Source organism: Pterocles gutturalis, unplaced genomic scaffold (genome assembly GCF_000699245.1).
Source record: "Pterocles gutturalis isolate BGI_N339 unplaced genomic scaffold, ASM69924v1 scaffold32954, whole genome shotgun sequence".
Taxonomy (NCBI): Eukaryota; Metazoa; Chordata; class Aves; order Pterocliformes; family Pteroclidae; genus Pterocles; species Pterocles gutturalis.
In genome coordinates, this window is record NW_010134274.1 from 21,860 (window position 1) to 44,846 (window position 22,987).

At 38.6% G+C, this 22,987-nt stretch overlaps 1 protein-coding gene across 1 annotated transcript; it reads right to left on the reverse strand.

Annotated features, from left to right (window-relative positions):
• Positions 1 to 321: 321 nt before the first annotated feature.
• LOC104467683 (formin-H-like) lies at positions 322 to 22,441 on the reverse strand (the record flags this gene model as incomplete). The annotated part of the gene is made up of 14 exons (XM_010081540.1): positions 22,370 to 22,441; positions 21,425 to 21,511; positions 19,580 to 19,753; positions 17,969 to 18,117; positions 15,618 to 15,794; positions 14,572 to 15,004; positions 14,246 to 14,408; positions 11,049 to 11,160; positions 7,009 to 7,099; positions 6,355 to 6,441; positions 3,977 to 4,129; positions 2,248 to 2,377; positions 2,085 to 2,117; positions 322 to 425 (listed from the first exon to the last, which is right to left on the reverse strand). Coding segments are annotated over exons 1-14 (1,965 nt in total), but the record flags the coding sequence as incomplete, so codon positions are not given.
• Between the last annotated feature and the right edge of the window lie 546 nt (positions 22,442 to 22,987).

The following is a 22,987-nucleotide window of genomic DNA, read 5'->3' on the forward strand; positions in this document are numbered from 1 at the left end:
GCTATTTTCCCTTCTGTCCGAGGACAAAGATATTACAAATCCATATAGGCTCTAAAATTGCTCTTATTCCAAAGTGCTTATTGTGGGCAACAGTGGGGCTATCTGTTCCTCATCCACTCCAGCCCACTTGCCTGGGAAGCAAAAGCAGAAGATGCAGAAACTCTGAAGAGCCCTTCCCATGCTGCAGCTTATGGTATGAGACACTATCAGGGGGAATAAAAAGACACTTTCCCTCAAATGCTCCTGACCCCTTGCCATGGCAGGACTCAATAAGATTACTCATCTTTTCTCTCCAGCCCACAATACGGTTGTGATAACTACCTTTAGTTCCTTGCAGAACTGTGACTCCTGGGGTGTTGCCTTGATTGTCTTGGGTTTAATAAGCCGCCTGCATTGAATAACGTTCTCCAATTCTTTTTTTAAAACTGACAAAAGAGAAAGAAAAAGAGAGATTTCACTAGCATGCGGTTGTATCCAAAGGACTACAAATGTATAATTTAAGACAAATGGAAAATTTAGGAGAATATGGGTCTATAATGTTCACTTAAGAATGTTAACATTTTGTTTTGAAATAGCAATCCTAAAAGAGGCATGGCTCTTATGGAGAAAAATAGTACACGACCACTTCACAAGCAACTGCAGAATAATGAAGAGGTCAATAGTATGGTTATGCAGCAGCCGTAAATTTGACCTTTCCTAGCTTTGAGCATTGGGATTAGCAATGAAAATAACATAGAAAATAGAAAGTTCAGGGTTCCTTTAAAGATAAAAGAACAAAAATTCTATGTAACAGTAAACAATCTTGTCAGTTGGCACTAAGCACTACATCAGAAAGCTGCCACAGGACTTCTCATGGTGGGAAACGTGGGGAGAAGAGGGCACAGCCTCAGCTCCAGGGGCTCAGTCCTGAACCGACCCAGGCTGCAGTCTAACAGCCTCCTCCCCTCGTGCTCATGCCAGACTCGCAGCAGATAAGCACCAGGATGTGCCTTGAACTACATAGCGAGAAAGGCTGTTTCAGCAGCATTTGATCCACCCCCTTCCCTCTCTGTGCCCTGAAGAACAGGACTCAGAAGATAAGGATAGTCTGCACTGGGCCCGTCAGGAGTCCATGGAGGGAAGAGGCCAGTCTCCTCCAGTTCCCATAATTCACCTTTGGCAGCTCCCAGCAGTTTCTGGTACCATGCCTATTGTACCAGTTTATCCATGACTTTCCAAAACTGTCTTTAAAATATTTAGTGATTTCGAATTGCTACCAACATTGTCCCTGAAGAACACAAGTGACTGAAGGTAAATAGCGTTATTTCTAGTTACATATAGAACGTATAGAATTCAGCCTCCAGCTACACGCCTGGCCGACTCCCAAAGCCCAGCAGTATAGGGTTTTTCAAACAAAAAGCTGAGTGGGACTATCATTCAGGTGTGTTATCAAAGGCTGAAACAGCATATATTGGTCTGTAGTTACAGTCAACATCCATGCCACATTTTCAAAAGATAGATTTCTTTTGTAAACTTTCAGCACAATACAAGTAATTTTCATCTACTCGTATACCTTCTCTCTCAGCTCTCAAAGGGTTCAATCTAAAATCCATTGACTTCACTGGTCACCTTGTCATACTGCTCAATGGTAAGTTGTAAATGTCTCCTAAAGTCTATCTTACATTTCAACAACCTTATTCTCCTGTTGACTTCACTGGTGTTGGACTCCTTTCTAGAGAAGAACACCGGTATGGCTCAAAGAAGTTTTCTCCTGCTGCATTGCCTGCTCCCAGAGACTCTGCTACAGCCATAACTTTGACGGAGCATTTGTATCACTTAACATTTGTAGTTTATGATAAACTCTATTTACCATGGGCAGTATATATTTTATATTTCTAAACCACCTGGACACACTTTAATATTTCTTTTTTAAAAATTCTTCACAGTAACACAGCAGGTTAAGTATCACCATAGAAACACTTTACCTCATTGTTTTGAACCTTTACCTCTCTTTACAAACTACAGAAGTGTAATGAAAACCTGTTCCAAATGACTGCATAACATATGAAAATCTTTCTCTGAATTTAGAAAACACATTTACATACCATCAATTTCAGCACTGAGGCCCTTCATGGAAGCTGGAAAGGAAGAGATAGGAAAACAATGTTAATAAGTATCATTCATATTGTGAGGATGGGAGTTTCCATAAAAGTTGAAGGACTTCTTTTTTTTATTTGTTGATTATTTTTTCCCCCTCGCTCCTCTTACCATCAGGAACAGCTTCAAATTCTGTCAACTCCTGAGAAAATTTAGCCAAATCAGGCTCATGTAAGAAGATCTGTTCCACAAGGGCATGAAGCAAGGTGAACGTCCTCTCCTTACCCCGCAGCAGAGTTAACTGCAAATAGAATAGAGCAATAATTGACAGACTGAGCTATTATACTTTAAAAAAAAAAAAAAAAGAAAAAAGAAAAAAAAAAGAAACAGCAGGGATGTTGGTAGCTCCCATGTAAATTTGACAAGAATAGAAAATACAATCAAATTAAACTTCTCCTTTTCAATCCACCATTTCACAGACATTCTTGATAAAGATCAGCTTTATACTTTCATATCCGTTGACCTTCTTTGTTCTGTTGTGTCTTCTTATTAATAGGGGTCTTTTTTAACTTAAGGTATCCTAATTGATTGCAACTGATTTTGGACCTCCAAACACAGTCATTGTTCCTTTCCACTTACAAGCGCTGTCCTGTGCTCATAAAGACAGTAAAGTTCCTTAATTGAATCTGGGAAGACGCTCTGTGGCAGAAAATGATTTTGTAGGCATTTTTCATTATGATAGGTGTATTACAGCCATTACATATATATATAAAAAAAATGCAAGTTCTGTCTCAGAATTGTCACTAGAGTTATAAATCACTCACTCATATATTAAAGTCTTCAGATGGGAAAGATACCTTACAAAAAAAAAAAAAAATTCTTCTCTCTTTTATTCACAGATCAGGAATAATCTCACAATAGTGTTAAAGGTACAGGACAGCTTAGGAAATTTGTATTTATATTTTACTTTTTAGAATAACCCAGCTCTGCCACTGCTGGGTGGAGGAATGGGGAAAAAACCCTGTGCTCAGTGGCAGCTTCTTCTGATGGCAAATTCTGATGAAGAGGATAAAGCAGTTTCCTTAAAACTAATGGAAAGCTAAGCCTAATGTCACACAAGTTGTACATCAATGAAGAGAGAATTAAAAGTACTAACAGCTAGATGGTGCTTCTTGTAGAGCAGATCTCTATCAGGAAAGAGTAAAGATCATAACTGCCACCTTCGTCCCCTAGTCAATCATCCAGCAGAGCAATGACTGGGCAGTTAAAACCATTTCAGGCAAATTTCACTCACTTGGAACTTATTAACTTATTTACATTCTACTTGTGAAATTTTACCTTCAAACGGCATGGTACCATCTGTTGCAAAAGACCTTTGCATTGGAGTAAAATGAAGGGCTAAGAAATTGCTCCAGTGCCACAAAAGTGTAAATACCATGGAAGAAATGTCGTAGTGACAGCCTCTGACCACAGTGAAATGAAAAGGATCCATACAGCAGTGCTCTGCACAAAGCTGCCGATAGAGTTTATCTAAACTTGCGCCTAGCCAGGGGCCAGCAGCTCAGACACCTCCTCCAGGCAGGGGATCCTCATATCAGGGCAGTCAGCATCCTGGTGTTCTACCTCATTAGAAACACAGTGTGTTTGACACCCCAGTGCCCCCATCTAGCCAACGCTGCTGTGTAAAATGGGGAAATGCATCTTGTTATAGCACACATTAAAGAACACATTGTTAAAACAGGATTTTGTTTCTTGTGTAACCAAGAGCAGATGTTAAAATGTTAGCTACTCATTAAAAATGATTGCCTTTCTCCACATTCAGGGCAAAACTGAGTTCATATTAATGGCTAACATACCTTAGAATATGATGATTTTAATGACAGGAAAAATATTTACTCACTTTGGTCAAAGATGACAGTCTAAATCCTTTGGCCTTCTCTTTTCCAGCCTTTTCATTTAAATGGTTCCCAATGGCTAAAATGTACTCCAAGACAGCAACAAACTTCTGGCTGGACTGCAGCTGCTTACTTGCTCGGATTTTCTGGTTTATTAGCTGAAACACGCAAATCTTCCTTCAGTCCAAATTGAAAATGTGAGTAAATCAATGGTGCCTATACCTTCCCTTTGCCAAAAGCCTCATTGTCCTCACCTGAAGCAAGTCACACCTTAGCTGATGGATATCTCCCTGTCCAAATCCCCTTGGGACACCAGCCAGGGGTTTTCAGGAAGGACCAGACAAAAATCTCCCATCGATGTGAAGCTGCTGTTGGCACAGTTACCCTGCCTCCAAGGGAGGTCACGACCTTTCTGGCTGCCAAACCAGCCCTGCCAAAGCTACTTCAACCTCATCTCTTAAAAATGCTTCTGAAGAAAAAGTTGTTTGCTGTTTGAATGCACCAGATTGCACCAAATGTCAGGCATCGGGGGAAGCAGATAGCCCAAAGCACAGTATGAGGTTCTCCATCCTTCATCTCCCTCCATCCTGTCCATAGCAGCTGAAGACTGTTATCTAAATTCCCAGCACAGTTTCCCCACAATAATAATATTTTCCTATAATCAAACTCAATATCAACTTCTGTTTTCCCAGGGAAGCCACCTCCCTTCTAGGGCTATAGACACAAGAGATGGTTTTGTTTTAAATTAGGAAATGTGTATTTTTTTAGCACCACACCTCTCTTCGTCAGTCACCAACACACAAATTTAAAAACAGGGAAAGGATGAAACAGGCAGGAGTGTTGAAAGCCATTGTTAAAACATTTATAGCACATCATAGAGCCAATATTCATATTGTCCCATAGAATTTTAGGTGTATAAACTATGGTTTACAAACATATGTTAGCATGTATAAGTAAGAAAATACTAGGACAACCAATCAGCTCTTCAATGAACACTAAATATCTGTCAAAGCAAGCAGTTATTAAAATATTTGGTTCCAGAGGAGGACAGCAAAGGTGTAGCATCACACCCGGCAGGGTCAGAAATCTGTGCATCTCCCCAGTGCTTTCCATCTGTTCCTCTTCTGAGTTTTGTTCACTGTTACTATGGTTTTAACCACAGCCAGACAAAGGATAACAACTTGGATTTGCAGAACTTTCATATTTTGTTTTCATTCCCATGCAGAATGAGAGCAAAACCTTTGAAACGTTTTCACAGAAACAGAATTGTGTTGAAATATTTTGTTTTGAAACATAGCATATACAAACCCTGGCAGGTAAGGCAGTGGTTTGGAACAGGAAGATCCAGTCCATGAGACTGGAATACTGTTCATTTACATCCCCCCACCCCTAGGCTAGCCTGAAAAAGGCAGAGAGCTCAAACTCTGGTTTGCAACATTTTAATTCAGTGATCTAATCCTTAGGATGAACAGCCTCCTTCAAGTCTTAGGAAATTAGTAAATATCTGTGAAATGCTGGTCAAATAAACTTGCTCTGAGTACCTGTGACTTCAGATCTCTTCTTTCAGCTTGTAGGGCAAGAACCTTCCCACAAAAGGAATTTAATTTTAATGGTGAAATTCACTTCTGTCTTATCACTGGCCAAAGAAAGAGGAAAGTTTACCACCACCAAATAAAAAATTCTAAAATCCTTTCCTGTTCTTTCCTCCCTCCTTCGTGGAAGCCTATTCCACTGCCAGGCCCATTAACAACTGCTTCTGGAACCTTGGGGGAATAAGGATGATATTAAATGCACATCCATATATAGACACGCGTATCATAGCCCTCATTCGTCTCCATTTTTCTTTTACTGTGTTTTGTTTTGAACCAGGACTGTGCAATACCATCATTAACAATACAAATAAAATGAAATGGATTCCCAAAAGCATTCCAAATGCACCAGCCAGTAGTGCCACTGTATTTCACATGTAGGCTCTCTTAACAGCTTCACATCACTTACAACTCCTTTGCTATGAAAGCCATGACCTATAGAGATCTTATGAAGTATTTTTAATTTTTTTTGCTTGTTACTTTTTAACAGAGAAATTAAATGGGTTGGGTTTGGGTTTTTTTAGTGGGGGGTTTTTTGAGTTTTTTGTTTCTTGGTTTTGTTTTGCGTTTTTTGACACATTGAGCTGGCCAGATAATTGTGCTATGAGTTGCTCACATTATGGACTGTGAGATAATTTGCTACAGGGGGGGAAAAAAAAAAAAAAAAAAAAAAAACCAAAACAATCCCTCCCAACTTCACAGCTTTGAAATCTGCATTGAGGCCACTTGACCCTCTACTATCTAACTGGTAGATTTTGATTACAAACACACTGTGAAGTGTTCAGGTTACTTACCGGCTCCAAATCTCTCATGCTCACAGGGAGCTCACGGATGGTAAGCAGGAGATCCAGCCTCTGGGCTAAGTGGGGGATTTTACACATCTGCAGAGAATTGAACAGAAAAGGAATCAAAACACATGTTTATACCAAAACATGCACATATCTTTCATAATTTATTGAGTAATTCAGCCGCACCATAGTTTTCCTAATTTCTGCGCTCATTTATTAATTTTACTCTAGGCTATAAGTCTGTAGTTATACTATGGCACACACCTGAATATGCCTCATTTGCATATGCAAATTCAAGAGGACACTGTATGCTTGTAGGGTCAGACATTATTAAAATCAATGACACTCATTTCTTGTGAACAAGAATGGTTAAATGCATACAATTTTATGGTTATAAATTCTGGAAATCTAGCTCACAATAAATCAACTTTTACTTTGGAGCAAGTGGAAGGTGTGTGACTTGGAAACACAAAGGGATCCAGACAGTTCTCTTCATAATATCTTCCTGTCTCAACTTTTTATCAGATAAATCCTCTTACACTGATTCTGGCTGAGATTGCAAATTTAAGTTCCAAGCAACAGCTTCTTGTAGTGGTTTTACCTAGATTATGGTGTCCTAGAAATAGCATTGCGGCATCTTTTAATGCTGCACCTTCTTACCTCAAACATAAATTGATCAACCACATGCAGCTCTGAAGGGGACCCCCTGAATGACTGGTACCTTTCTGCATCCTTTGGTGTTGGCATGTATCTGTAAAACAGCAAATGAAAATTAGATGTCCTCTTCATTCTGTATTGTTGTAACATAAAGCAATCATTCCATTTCACGCATCAGAATTTCTTACTGTTTAGTGTGTCTAATGGATATTGATTCTTGACCATTGGAACTTTATAGGTGTTTGAGCCAACTGCACAATGGAAAGCAAAAATGATCAGCAGATACATCTGCATATCTGGAAATGCTTATATATATATGTAAGGCTTGAAAATAACAGTCAGTAGTGTTCACCTGCAGATCTACAGACAACTTACAATGGCATGGGCTATTTTGGAAAAGGTAAAGCCAGACAGAGGAGTTAAGGTCATAATTTCCAAACAGGTTCATTAATTCTGTGCTTGATACATACGTGTCTGGTTTTCACACATCTGACAACCCTTCCAAACGCCTAGAAACAATATACTCTTCTTGAGCTGCTATGGCCATGCTGGCTCAGCTTGTCTCCAGCAATAACTTCTTCAAAAAATTAGCACAAAAGCAGAGCAGGCACACACTATGGTGTGATTAAACAGCTGGGCACCACGGCCTGACCAACTCCTACCTCTAAAACTTTTAAAATTGCCTATGAAACAAGAACAGGCAATGGCATTTCTGTCTCTCTAAGCACTGCACCACATCCAAGATCCACTTTTTTTTTTTTTTTTTTTTTGTTATGATAGCACGTAACACGGACCCACAACCTTCTGCGTAAGGTAACAGAATACTCTCCCACAGTACTCCAGAGCTGCAGATTTTCAGAAAACTGATGTCTTTAAACATGCCTCCACTTGGAAAAATAAGCACACCACCACAGTTCCCCTGCTTTGGAGATCTTCCTGCCTGTCTGACCAATACACTATGGGAATTCATAGCATAGCTTAGGAAAAATGAAATCAATGTTATAGCTAACACAGGAGTGTTAAGAATCTTAAGTAAGAATTCAGGTCTACTATCTTCTTGCCTTTCTCTGTAAACAACCTACTAAATTTGTAGAAAGTTTGATTAAACATTCATGGGGATAGTTATACATTTTCATTAAACATAAGGAAAATTATTCAAAATAAAGCAAAGATTTTTATCATGCTAAATACAGGACAAACAATAAGATTTTTTTTTTACTGTTGTCAATAATTTAAAATTACTTCGCTTGAATAATTACTGGGTTCTGCATTATTAAATCTATATTAAAGCAGATTACAAAACATTCCATTCATCAACCTTCATTATCAAGAAAAAAATTAATTCTCATTTAAAAATGACAGTTATCTGTTGGCAAATGAAAGGGGGTTTATTGATCATTAAAAATAGTTTAACTTTTTAAGTAATTTCAAAGAACTTTTTTTTAAAGCAGACAGCAAATATCTTCATTTAATCAGAAGTCTGATATCCCATAAAATTATTTTAACATATTATGTATATGAAATACAACTAGCAGATTATCTAGAAGGTTTAAAGCTTAAAGCATTAAACAATGGAAACCATGGAAAAGGAAGCACAAGAATATGTGAATGCATTCCATAAATATCTTTTTACATTAGTGCAACTCTAATGGAACTCGTGCCATGAAAAATCTCCCACTGTTCTGAAAAACTATAGAGACAAAGAGTCTTTGCTTTGCTATTGGTTCTAAGACACCAGCATAAAGAATTATTCTAACTACGGAAAAGTTTCTGTATCAAAATAAGTCCAGAAGTTTCTAATAATATTCCACCACCTCCACTAACCTTCACTGGATACACGAGCAGAACATTTTGCGTACTGCTCGCAGTCATGAAAATGTAATCTTGGTTTTGGCTTTAAATATTTTTCATTCTGCAAGAGTAGAATTTAGACTTCCTGCTCAGGCTTAGACAGTATGACAGGTGTAATTTGCACAGAGAGGAATTTTTCCAGCCCCTGACTATCCTGGTTAAGCTCCTGTCATAACCACAGGTTCTCAATTAACTGGAGGCCACAGTTTTCAAAGGTAAAATTTTCCACCATGGCACCTAAATCAAGTGGAAAGATCTTCAAAAGTGCTAAGTGTCCTGCTACTTCCATCATGCCGAGTCCTCTACAGTGCGCTGTACAAGAGAAACTTCAGAGTGCTGATATTTCAAGATAAGTGTCTGCTCCTGCGATGAGATGTCTGACACTGCCCTGCCTTGGAAATGCAACCCTGAATTCTGAAATGCACCTCATCTATTTCAGTAGATGATGTTGGGATAGAAAAAATTATCTCCCTTTCACTACAAGATTTGTACATGCACTGCTAGATTTTGGCAACAAATAAGAATCCCAGGAACAGAATCCTTGATGCTACAGAGCAATACAGCATCCAATATATCTTACACATTCTATTGCTAGAAAAATTTTCTCAGTATTATTGCTATCAAAGGAAGACTCTGAAATCTTCAAGGAAAAAACTAAAATCTTTCAAGCTTCATTGCCATCATCATCATCATTATTATTGTCTGATGGCAAAGAGCCCAGACGCTATACATCAGTGATCTCAGTGGTGTCACATCGCTTTCAACAGTGCGGAGATCCTGGACTGAATCTGCAGTGCTGTGTTAAGGCTTGAACAACGGGGCATGTTCAACGTTCTCCTTCAAACCATGGTGTGAGCAGAGGCTGCTCTCGTACCCAGGGCTGGCCAGACCCCAAGCACTCTGCTGTGCTGCAGGACTGGAGCCCCACATGTAACTGGAGAGCACTCTCCATGTCCAAGACATTTCACTGCAGTTCTCTCCTGACCAATTCCAGCAGAGCTCCATTGCCCTCAGTGAGGCTCTACACCTCTTGCCAGCTCATCATCTTCTGTGCACCAGTGTGGGGTGTAACTGGTAATGCACCGGGGCAGCATGGAAGCTTCCTCCAGAAGATTGATAGATATAAAACATTTAAATATTCAGTGTCTTGTCCATGACCCTTCAAACTTCAGGCAAGTTCTGCACAAGTCATCTCACAGAACTACATTAATTCCATACGTTACACATCTGTTCTTCCTGTTGATATCACTTTCTAGGTACAGACATGAATCTGTAGGTTTTAAAATTACTGTTGATGAAATCATTAGGATCAAGATTTTAAGGCAAAAATTAAACTCATTGCACAAGTAAAAAGCATCAGTTATTTACTTCCGCGCTTTCTTTGCCAGCATCATCTTTTTCCAAGCTCGCTTTAGAGAGCGCTCAATTTTTTTTCTCATTTTCATGCAAGAAACAGCTTCACACCAAGTTTTCATATGAATGTGTTTAATATAATGGCCCAGGTATCACATGGGGCCTGGGATGGATAACGGATTCCACTTTTTTCTTTCTATATCTTAAACTATTCAAAGAAATGCAATCCATTTCCTACAAATTTCACATGCCATGTTTGCTTACACTCCCAAAATCTATTTTTCTCAATATAGTAATTCAATTTTTTAAAGATACAGAAATTTGCATTCTGCTTTAAACCCACAAATCTCTGCCACTCAGAAATACTGATATTCTTAATATCCCATCATCCCATGAAGCTCCTTTAACACTTGTCTGTCTTCCTCCTCTCCAAACCAATTTTAAATCTTTCATTTCTGATTCCACAATAGAGGGTAAGGCCGTAGTAAGAAATATTGTAAAGTTTTCTCATGAAGTTACACCTGCTCACTGCCACAACTTATTATTTTACCAACTCTGCTCCTTGTAAGTAGTTCACAAAATCGCATCGGATTTGCTGTCATTTCTTGCAGTCCCCTTTCCTACGCAACATGGGGAAAAGTGATATTTTGGGGCATACCCTAAAATCTCAGTCGCGAGGACTGAGATTTCTCTGTGCAACCCTCATATTATATTTGCAGTCAGGATAGATCCAATGTCTTAGTGGCATCTTTCCCAAACTTTTCCTTATTTGCAGAAGATTACGCCTTTTCCAAAAGGCAGCATGTATTATAAACAATCAATTGAAGCCCAAAGATTACCTTCTTAGTGCTGTAATCTGCTCATCTGTAAGTCCACCACTCTCTTCATGTATGATGTATAGTTTTTCTTTCAGCTCACTTGGTTTTATATGGAAACTTTTAAGAAAAATGTCTGGAGGAAAATGATTCTTCGATTATTTGGAAGAAAATGCTCAAGGGAAGGGAAGTCACAAAAACATTTCATACTTACTTTCCAGATTTAAAAACAAACAAATCACCAACCCACCACACACAAACAAACCCAGAAAAAAACCCAAAACACTTAGTAGTTGCTAATGTTAAGGCAAAAACTAGGTCTTTGTATTTTCTTTAAATATGCATAGCAACAGTGAAGCAAAAATATATTTCTGTCAGAACATCATCAATGTTTAAGACAGGACTCTCAAGGGAAGCTACTCAAGTACTTGCTCATATATATTTCTCTTGTACTCAGCTCAACAGTCAAAAGATTTTTTTTTCCAATAACAATACAATGAACTGGCATATTTTACTATTTTAAGGTGAAATAAATTAAATTTTACAATTTTTTTTTATTTTGTTTACTTGCTCTGTTTAATTTCCAGGGTTCAAAAGAAGGCAGGTAGAGTCCATTACTCCCAAAATGAAGGCAACCTGGGAAACAGAAGTGCTCAGTTCTCCACGCTGCCTGATATTCTGAAATCTGATTAAGAGTTTTTCTAATGTTTAAGACTTCTGTGCTGACGTGGGGCTGGCTCGTAATGCACATTTTGATAGAAAAACAGAAATAAGATGTCTCTTCCCCAAACAGGTGAAGAATTATTCGTAAGGCTGTTGTTCCCAAAAGCACCACTTTGTCCTGACAGTTACTTGTTAATTACCGTCTGTCTCCACCATCATTACCAAAGGATGAAGGTAAAAGAGGAAACACAAGGCAGTGAAGAGAGGGCATCAGCTGAGAAGGTGACAAGGCTTAAAAGCTTCTCAGTGCTGGCATGAAACTTGTCCTAGAGTCTCTGCTACAACAGAACTCCTCTGAGCAGCACAAGGGCATTCGGAAGGAGAATTCAGGAAGAATATGTATGATTTACCTTTTCTTTTTCTCCAATTGTAAAAAAGAACAGAGTTTTTTAGGTTATAGGAACTTGCTGTGGCCCAAATCACCTATTAATGGTTCTCAGGAGACTGTTGGCCAATGAAGCAGACAACATTTATTCTTCTTCTGACACACTTTCCACCCTTTTTATTTTGTATAAGATCTAGCTTTAGTGCTAAGCCTGTCAGAATCTTCCCTTTTTCTTTCTTATTCTTTTTGTGCTTTATATCTTTTACTTCCCTATGCCTTTTAAACCATGCATCTCTTCAGGTGTGGTGATGTTTACGGACCATAACAGAGTGAATAACTCATAATAAAATGTTCATTTTAAAATTTTCACAACCTGTCTGCAAAGCATTTAACACTTTCTTGAACGTTTTCTGTAGCTGAAATTAGCTGCTGAATAAATTCTAATCTTCAGACTTTGCCAAAGTATTTTCCTAGGCAAAAAAAGAATTGCATAGATGGGAAACCGAGTCTCATACAGAGAAACAGGCACTGATCAAGTCACAGAAGCTGGTATTTCGACTCCTAAACCAGTTTTTCACCCACTAGATCCCACATTCTTAGATTAACATATACTCTATAGTGTCTCCCAAAACTTTTCCGTTGGAAATCTAAGGATGTTTTTCTTGTCTCTGTCTTTCTGTCACTTGTTCTCTGTATGGCAGGAATTACTTTTGTGTACAAGAACCCACTAGATATACTTAGCTTTTATTTGCATTTTCTAATACATTGAGATCTTCTGCCAGAACCCTCATTTTTCTCCTGTGTTCAGAAACCCACTCAAATTCTCAAGAAATTTTAACCTACTGGCATTTCGGGGCTTCATCTTTTTATTCATTAATTTAAGAACTGTGGTTTGCAGCACTTGCAGGAAGATTAATCAGAATTCTCAGGATCAAATTAACTTTTGATCTAAGTAAAGTCCATTATAATAAGTATATGCCAAAAATCTCACTGATGGGACATTAAGAATAAGATTAAGAAACGGATGTAGAATGTCTCAATGAAAAAAGTTGTTAGAGGAATAGGATCAAAAGGAAGAATGGTGCGATTTGCAAACCCAGAGAAAGACATGTCCTCAAAGAAACTGCAATAATTTAGTAGATAAAAGTGCTATTATAGATTTCTTTTTATCTGCAACAGCACTTTCGTATCACTCACTTCCTTTTAACCCTTCAAATTGTTGGTCAATGTATGCAATAATTCCAAAAAGTTATCTCCATTTACAGTTCCCAATTAAAACTTTACATAATCTCCAAAATATATTCTTTCTTATCAATATTCATAAAGATGAAATCATTAAAACTTCCAAATTAACTGCCCCAAATTCTTTACACATGTAACATTTCTTAAAACATCGCTAGGTTATAGGACTTTTTTGGAAAGCCATCTCTGTAAAAGAAATCAGAGTGTCTTTGAAGAACAATTACTCTTGCTCCTTTAATATCTACTACTTCTCATCAAAGTAATTGAAAGACCTTTATAACATGTTATTAGCAAGACCAGAACTATGTGTTGAACTCTTTCATTAGCTGTGAAAGGTTGTTCTAGGTCAGGCCTTTGGCAGCATCATACCTGGGGTAGGAGAAGGAGGGGGCCTGTTCACGATCACTCAGGACAGCCTTTCACAGTCTGAACTGTCAGCCAGAGAAAGCCCAAGAGAGCTCCTGCGACCTCGCTGGTAGCTGCCTCAAAGGCTTCTTACACCAACTCACCTGCATCTACATGAGTATTCTTGAACTCGATGTAGGAGAAAGACTGAGCCTAGTACTCAAAGTTTTAGCTACCAAGCTGTTTCTGTTGACTTGTTTCACCTGGACAGTTCACAGAATTTGAAAAGCCTTTGAAGTCAGGCTAAACATTGATTTCACAGGTGCCATACATGATTTTACATGTCTGCCCTAAGATAACAGCATCACAGCTCAAGGGTACATCCATGTTTTGTACAAGAGAAGAAGCTTGGTGCTTCTACTCTACACCCTTAAGGACCACATTTAAAGCAACTGAGACACAAGGTTTGTTTTTATAAATGAGTAGAGGGGTCCTGAATTAAAAGATTAGACACAGGCTTGTCTCATTGCCTGTGCTCACCCCAGGCTTACAGATAGGAGTATACAGATCTTATTAAAACACTTACTGAAGTTATGTGCAACTTTTCGATCTAACATGATGTGCTGATTCACTGAAGGTTCGTTGCCCAAAAATACTGCCATGTCCTGGATCTGGAACTGATCACAGAGTCTGGACACATCTATTCTTTTCTTGCTTGGGTCACACAATCCCCAGACAGATTTTTGAATCTAAAAATACAGGAGCGACAGGGTAAACAAAAAGCCAAAAGAACAGAGGCACTTTGTTCCATCCAGACACAGAGAAGGGTAACCAGGTTGTTTTGGGGCACAACTATACTTTTATGATAACTATACATGTAATACAGGCTACAATATTGAGTTTTAACCTCACCTTGTCACAAGGAACAACATCCCAGTGAAAGGCTTTGGTTCTCTTTGTGGATGGAGAGAGGCTGCAGGGCTGCGGTAAGGCAGGTGGGGCTGGCGGTACCTCTGCCTTACTCATGGGAGGTGCAAGAGATGGTGATGCTGGGGCTGCTTCCCCCTCTGTGGGCTTTGTCTGGGGGCTTGAAGACTTGTTCAGACTCGTCGTTGCAGAACTCACACCAAAGTAGAGGGCTTCCTCTTTCTGTTCATTCAGAGGTACAGCAAAATCCACATAATCCGGTTCCAATGAGATAAATCCTTGAGGAGGTGATTCCTCCAGAGGCAGCGGGACAGTCTTGTGCAGCTGGCAGTACCTTTCTATGAGAGACACCCATTCGTTCTGGAGCTTGCTAACATCCTCTGCCCTGTTATTTTGGACAGTAAAGGGTATTCGAAACCTGAAATTTAAGAATGTCACATATAAACACAAGGAAGTGTAAATAACATGCTGACTAATACAGCCACAGATATTTCTTATTTAAGCAGAATGATGTTCAGCAGCTTTACTTGTCAAAGGAGCCCAGTGCTGCTGACTCTGACCTTTTCAGACAGAGTTAATTGCTTACGTGTCTAAGGTTAGAGAGCTGAAGTTTTGCCATATATTGACTCTGTGGTGCAGTTACCTCATAATTCCTCTTCTCCACCTTGAGGGAAGGTGAACAATGTGCTATGTCTTACTGTGCTTGTTGTACGAGCTGGTCAGAACCTGTTCACACATCTGTCCTACCAAGCTGCATGATGTACCTCTTCACTGGCTCCTGACATGAATAGACAAGGCTTTGTGGGCAGTATTTCAATGTATCTTCTCAATTCCACAATGTTCTACTTTTTATTCCTCCTTAAAATACCCATCAAATCACTGCAGAGCAATGGGACGGGTAATCTATATCATTCTCTCGACCTTGTTTCTCCATGGTTGTATTTTGTTCTGGGACACTGAGATTCTCTGTTGCTTGACCTTGTTTTCAGTAGTTCTGCTTTAACAAATTATTAATTACCAACTATACTTACAAATAATTGTGTTCTTTGGTCTGAACTGAAAAGGCACTGCATCCATTCTCCTTGCTGACACTCACATTACCACCTGACAAATTAATTGTATTTGTTACGGGATCTGCAGTCTTGTTCTTTCGTCCCACACCTATGCAATAGAAAGTCAGTTCTCCTTCACGTAGTTGGACCAAGCACCTGAAGGACAAGGAACGGACATACAGATCACTCTTCACCGAATACTTATTTACACAAGCCTTGCCTTTGATAAATCATTTTCTAATGTCAATAAGTCTCCACATTTTTATAGCATCTTCCATGGAATAGTCAAAAAGTATCAATATTGAATTATAAAACTTTTGAGATGAGGGCTTCTTATTCTCATCTGACACACGAGTAAACTGTGACATAAAATACGAACTTCCAGCCTGCCACACGTAATGAGAGATCTAAAATTAAGAAGATCCGACTATCAACTAAAAATCACACAAGTCCTGTTAAGTTGTTAACTACACTCTCTCCCTCCCACTCTATTTATTCCTCTCGCTTGTTTGCGATGGTGGGTCTTTTGGACTACGAGCTTTTAAAGGAATTCACTATGTGACTCTGTAGCACATCATATGATGAAGCTTTGGAGATTCTGTGTCTTCCAGGTTTTACTGCCACCACTATAAACAAGTCACCATAGCAGAAGTTAGTGCTCAAACTTATGGTCCAATAACTGTCCCCTTCTTGGAAAGACCTCTGCACATGCTCTTACTCCATGAGGACATATCCTGGTCCGCTCTCATTCCCACAATCACTTGGCAGGGAGGGGTCAAAATGTTCTGCTCTCAAGGGCTTCCATCAGAAATGACTGTGTCAACGTGTGGGTATTACCTCCTTAAACTGTAAATTAATCCTGGCACAAACTGGCTGCCCACACGCAGCTTCTGTTACAGCAAAATGTTCTGCTTCAGTCTCTCTTCTTGGATTCTGCTCTGCTGTTCATAACAAAGGCCCCACATTCAACAACAAGTGGGGCTTTACTGTATGTGGTTTTTATTCTTATTTAAGCATTTGCACTCTCATTTTTCTTGAGGCTTACTGCATTTCTTTATCATTCTGACAGTTCTATCAGACCTTTCTTTTCCTCCACTCTCTCTGTAAGGTGTGGCTAGTTGATTAAGGTGTTCTATGAGGAATTTAAATAAGTTCAGCTGCTCCAGAAGAATTAAACATAAAATATAAATTGCATCTATTCCCACATAAACACTCAAAATGATAAGAATTGTTTAATGGAGCTGGCAGTTATATTGATCTCTCCTTTCTTTAAAGCAGGGACTTATAGTTTAATCGGATCTCCAGATGTTTCCACCATTATTTACTTTGCCAAAAAAAAAGAGAGGATTAATATCAAGAAGAAAGCAACAAGGGCTGTGCTTCACAAGATAAATAAAAATCAATTTTTTTTTGTTAGCAAACTTGTTAAATGTTGCAAGGTAACAAATCCTGGGACACACTTGAGGATAGTGTTTACAAGACATACAGTGGTAGCCTTTTAAAAACAATTAAAATTATTTTCTGTTAACTGTGAAGTCTTTTGATATAATTGCCCTATGCAGATAATTACAATGCTAACTTTTTTTCATTAGTTTTTAGTAGACATTTTTTCTCTCTCTCTCCTTTGATAGTACAAGCAATTTCTGGGTATTTTAGAAGCTAGCTCGGGGAAAGGGTGGGTTGTCTGTAGGATGGGTTGCAAACTCTGTAAAACCATTGTGGTTGGTTCGCTAGTTCAGTAATAGAACAAGCAGAAGCAGAAGTCATGCTTATCTGCGATGGTTTAGGGGCTGAAGGAAATGGCAGTGACAGTCCATTTCCTACTGAATAATGATTCCTGTCTCTGCAACCACCACCCCATTAGGCCACCACGGTTGGTCACCCCCCCAAGGAGGGAAGTTCAGAACATTACGAGAATTAATCATGAATTTTGGGGCAGCTATTTAGCCAGGGTGACTCAATGTTCTCTAGCAAGACTCCTATACTCTTCATCTGCTTTGCCAGTTTTTTTCTCCTTTTCCTTATGACTGGAGTAAAAAGCAGAGAGGTAAACATAAAGAAGTCCCATCATTAAAATCCCTCTGAGCACCATCACCATTGTATATTTGTGTTAGTAATGCACACAGCAGTCTCTAGCACACATCAGAACTTCATTTTGTTGGGTAACGCTCTTGCACCAACAGTTAATTTCAATGTTTTAATCTCATGCAGTTTTCATCTAAGTTTCAAGAAGTAATTAAATAACTTATTATCAGCAAATTAGAATATTAAAGTATCAGGAATTTTAACAAAATCCATAACACAGAGGTCTACAAAAGTGCAGTTCGTACTTCACCCATTCAGTGGACGTGAAAGTGTTTTGCTGCAAATCCAGCAGTCCTTCGTGTATCACGTCACATTCTGGAGGTCTTCCAGAGCAGGAGTCTACTGGCCTCTTAGAAGAATTGCTCTGTATAACTCTGCTCAGAAGGTATGTTATCTATATGATAAGTGGCAGCAGAGAGAGTATATTTTCCATGTTAATTCCCTTGAATAAGACATTAATAGGTGGCTTTTTCAGGTATAAAAATGATAGACAACACTATAAGCAGCAGCCAAATAGGTAACATAAATTAATGCAAAATAAATAGGGTCTTTCTATGATTCTAAACTACTTAACAGCAATTTGGTTTTATGCCCACAGTTCTAAACCTGTCAGTGTAAGGAGGAGGTTTCTGTAAAACATAATTTTACTTTTTCAATTCCTATACAAAGCAATCTAGGACAAAGTTTTTGCTGAGCTCAGTTCAAGCCCAAGCAGTAACTGATTGATTTAACTTGAAATCTCAAACGAACCCAGCAGAAAAATGAAGGCTTGCCCACAGTTGAAAATAGCATGGATTAAGGTGAGTGTGAATTTAAGACACTCTTTTTCTTATACAGGGCCATATTTAGGTGTTTTTACTACAGAATACATGTGCCTTTTTGAGCTCTTCTGCTAAATGTAATCTATTTTGAAAATTTAGCTAATCAGCCAAGCGGTATTGTTCATCGGCAATAAAAGTTTCTGCACATGGAGTGAACCATTAATTTTCATGAGGGATGAACCCCTCTACAAAAAGCCTCTTAAAAATTGGTCACATGTGAAGTTCTGTTGCAAACTCCAGCAAGATTTTTGAGAGTTTGTGTCTCAACCTGAATTGCACAGCTGGAGTCAGCACCTCAGCAGTGGGACAACACAAAGTCCAAGACTTGATCACCCCTGAACACACGGATAGTGCTAGTGTCACAACTGCAGTTTCTCAGCTTTCAGTGTAGAGTCTAATTATTCTAACTACTTGGAATATTTAATTGAACCTAGAAGTCAAAAGGAGCTGAGATGTCAAAATGAAACAGCTCATTCAAAATCTTGCAACACTGATTCATTTAATTAAACAAATATCCAGTTGTACCTAGGCTGTCTTCCTCTGGTAATTTTATCATTTCAGTGTATTTTGATGGTAAAGGATGAACTACTACATCTTTTTCTTTTCAGAGCATCAGGATGGCCTCATTCATTCTTCTTAAAAGCACACATTTGAAAAAATACACATAGGAAAAATGCTGCTTAGAAAATATCAGTTAAGGTTTAATCAGTTTTGTTCGCTTGTTTCAATACAATCTCAGACCAGTTACATTCAAGGTGTAGTCGAAGCAATGCATCCACTTTCATATCACATCCTGAGACGGCTTTACATCTTCAGTCCTAGTGAACTGTGGCAAAATCCTAAGGCTAAACTTTCTCCTGAACTCTCATGCCCTTTGTTCTATCAACAAACACACACAGAATAAAGACATACCTACTTCTTTGCTTGCACAATGCACAGCATAACAATTCCCATTTATGATTGGGACCTGCTGGGTACTACCATAACATCAGCTGTTATTTATAGCAATCTGTCTATGACATTGTAAAAACTTACCTTCCTTTTATCATCAAGAGACACTGCTTCCAGCTCATAATCTTGTCGCCCATGAAACACAATGCTGAAGCGCCTCCTTTCAGTATCTTCACAGGCTTTGACTTGAGAGAAAGGGAACTGTTTCTTAATAATTCCTTTTTCAATGTTAAAAATGGTCTTTGTATTGAAATCAATCTGGAATAGAAAGTTCTTTATTACTTGACTCCATCGCTTCTCTTCATTGAAAGGGAAAGACAGCATCCCCAATATTATCATGCAAGGGCATTTAGATAAAGAACCAGCTTAGAATATGTATCTATCTTGCCGATGAATAGAATAAAAAATGACATTTCATCATCAAGATACTGTACTATATTTGTTTTAGTTACAAAACAAACATATTCATTGTAACTGTGTTTCCCTATCTCTTTTGATGAATATGCATCAATTTATCACTGTGAAATATCATTTCTTTTTAAATTCTCCTTGTCTTATACAACCCAGTGCAAAAACTTCCCATTCAGCATAGTGGCAGCACAAACTAATGGCATGACCATCTCAGCAGAGATTCCATCACTAACTGGTTCAGCCTGTGCCCCAGTGCTAAAATGAAAGCGGTTATTTTTATAACAGCCACTTCTGTCAGGAAAAGGATACTATTCAGAGATTATTTTCTAACATAAATATTACAGTGTTTTGAGGTAGATATCATCTAACACTTTTTTTTTTGGTCTGTATGTTTATATACACATCTATGTGTGCATATAGGTGAAGGGAGTAATGATAATAGCCAATAAAGTTATTTTATTGCTGTTTCACGCTATACCAATTAAAAATTGTTTGTTTCAAAATAAGATCACTCTTCTTCCACTGCACAATCTATATCTGCAGTGTTAAAAAGTGGTACAGACAGATGCCGGTATCCGTTCTATGCGTCAGTCCCTGCTGAGCAGAAACAGCTTTGTTGGTACAATAAGATGTGAATATTATCTGACTGCCCAGCTTCTGTGAATGCGGCCCACAGGGAAGACAAACTCAGAAGAGCCTCAGATCTCATCTGGGTTAGATATTTACCTTTGGTCATAAATGTTTCTTGGCACCTTTTTTTCCTATAGCACAGACCACGCCAACCAAATGCTAACACCGTGGCCTTTCCCTGCATTCTGTTTGTAGCAGGAAATCTCTAAAGCAGAACCATTGTCATTATTATCTCTGACTTTTGAAGGCTACTGGTAACTAAAGAAATGGAATTTAACAACTCCAGATTCCCAAACTCATAACTTCCACATCTAACATAACTTTCTCCATGTTTCCATCAGTTTTATGGCTAAGCAAATAACCTTTTAACTCAAAAACCAGTGGATATTGAGGGAAATAAGGAGATTATATTTTCTACAATTGAGATGCAGTAAACAAAAAAAACACTCTCCAGCATGCATGACTTGGACTTGATCATTATCAAATTTTGTCCAAACTGCAGGGAAAATTCAGTGAAATCCAGGTTCCTGGAAACAAAATGAAAACTTTGTCACTGATTTCATGGAATCAGGAAACGACCATCATGTGTTATCGACAGAAGTTTGCTTTAATATCTCTCAAGACTTATGACACAGCAAGTCAATAAAGCCTTAAGGGTTCACAATGTCAAAAAAAAGGATTCACAGGGCAGAGGAAACAGATTAAATGCATAGCCTGCTAAAGAAATTATTTTGGTGTAAAAGGTAGAAAGTTGGTGAATAGCTTGTACCTCTCTGATGGCTTAATACATCCTGTGGTTCAGCAACGTCTCTCATAATATTTATTGAGCAACATAAGTATCCTAAATTCTTTATGTATTTCTTCAAAAGTGAGAATTGTTAAAGTTACCTGCAAAATTCGTTTCTGCCACCGATAGTGTTTGTACTTGTAGATACTGAAGTTAAATTGTGATCCAGTTAGCAAGTCCTGTGAATCCTGAAAAACAGAAGTCAGCACTATGTCCACACTGTTATTTTTTGTCCGCTCAAATCCAATCTTTTTCTCGGGTGAAGTCACCTTCAGTGAACAGTGTTCAAACAGTGCTGGAGGCTTTGGAGAGGAACTCCACATGGAGACACAGGGAAGCATCCTCCTGACCTGATTTTCACAAGCTCAAAATACCCACAACTCCTGCTTTTTGTGTCTCAATCTAATCCTGAAAAAAATCTCTGGACTAGAACTCTTGGTCTCATTGATTTACACTCAGCAAAGCTATGTTGTGGTAGGACCCAAAAGCAGTTTCAAGCCACCTGTACACTGATTCTACTTTTGCCTGGTCAGAGCTAACCATAGGAACATAGAACTGACGTCACACTGGCCAAGGCTTTGCACTTAGTAGCCAGCCACTCTTGTGGCCATGCATAATGCTGAGTTCTTAGACCCTCTTATGCTGACCAGTCAGGCCCCAAGGACAACCCAACACTAGGACACCCCTCAGAGATTAGATCCATCATTTTCCTGAAGCACTTCATGGTATCAGCCCAAGGATTTACCCTACATTTATTGTTACAATACTTGATGCTGCACTCAGAATAGCAAAACTCATACAGACACATCTGATTTCGATTTAAACTACTTAATCCAGGTAATGACACCAGTGTAGCTGCTGCATCTACACAGGATATCCATTACATAGGATACAGCTAGCATTAGCCATTCGTTATAAACTGGAGTGTATATGTTTGCATCAGTTGGGACTACATCTTTGACATGCTCCTAACACTCAACCAGACTTTCCAGAACACACTCAAACATTTGAATGTCTTGCAAAACAGATCAAAGGAGTGACCTTACCTTTTCAGAATAAAGCTCTTTCTGTGCCAAATGCAAAGCCCCTTCAATGCTCACTTCTTTATTTTTCACCATGTTCATAATTTTGAGGATTTTTTCCTGGCTTAACTGGAAAGAAAAAAAATCAATCAAATGTTTTTACAGACTGTTTTTTCATCTAGCTATTGAGGATACAGAGTGCTTGTGACAGTTACAGCTACGGTATCTGCCATAAAATTACAATTTCATTCATATTTTATGTTCAATCGACAACCTGCCCAGCAAATATACTCTCCCTTTGAAACACTGTGAGAGTGCATAAGATATCAAATATACAGGGGGGTTTTACAATTTTAGAAGGTGCAGTGGTAACATCTGGAGATGGAACTGCTAGGAGGAAATGTTTTTAGTTAGAAAATCTGACAAGAAGTGAAAACATTAATTTTACATGCTTGCCTGTGTCTTACCCTTGGTGTAAAGTACTGCATACAGACACCACGAAAGCAAAATTGGGACCATTCGAAATTTTCAGGGTGAAGGGGAAAAAAAATTGATGTTGGTACCAGCAGGTACAGCTGTCATGTGAACTTACCTAAACACGTTAACAAGCCAGCGCTACACTTCCCCTTTCTTTTAGCAAAA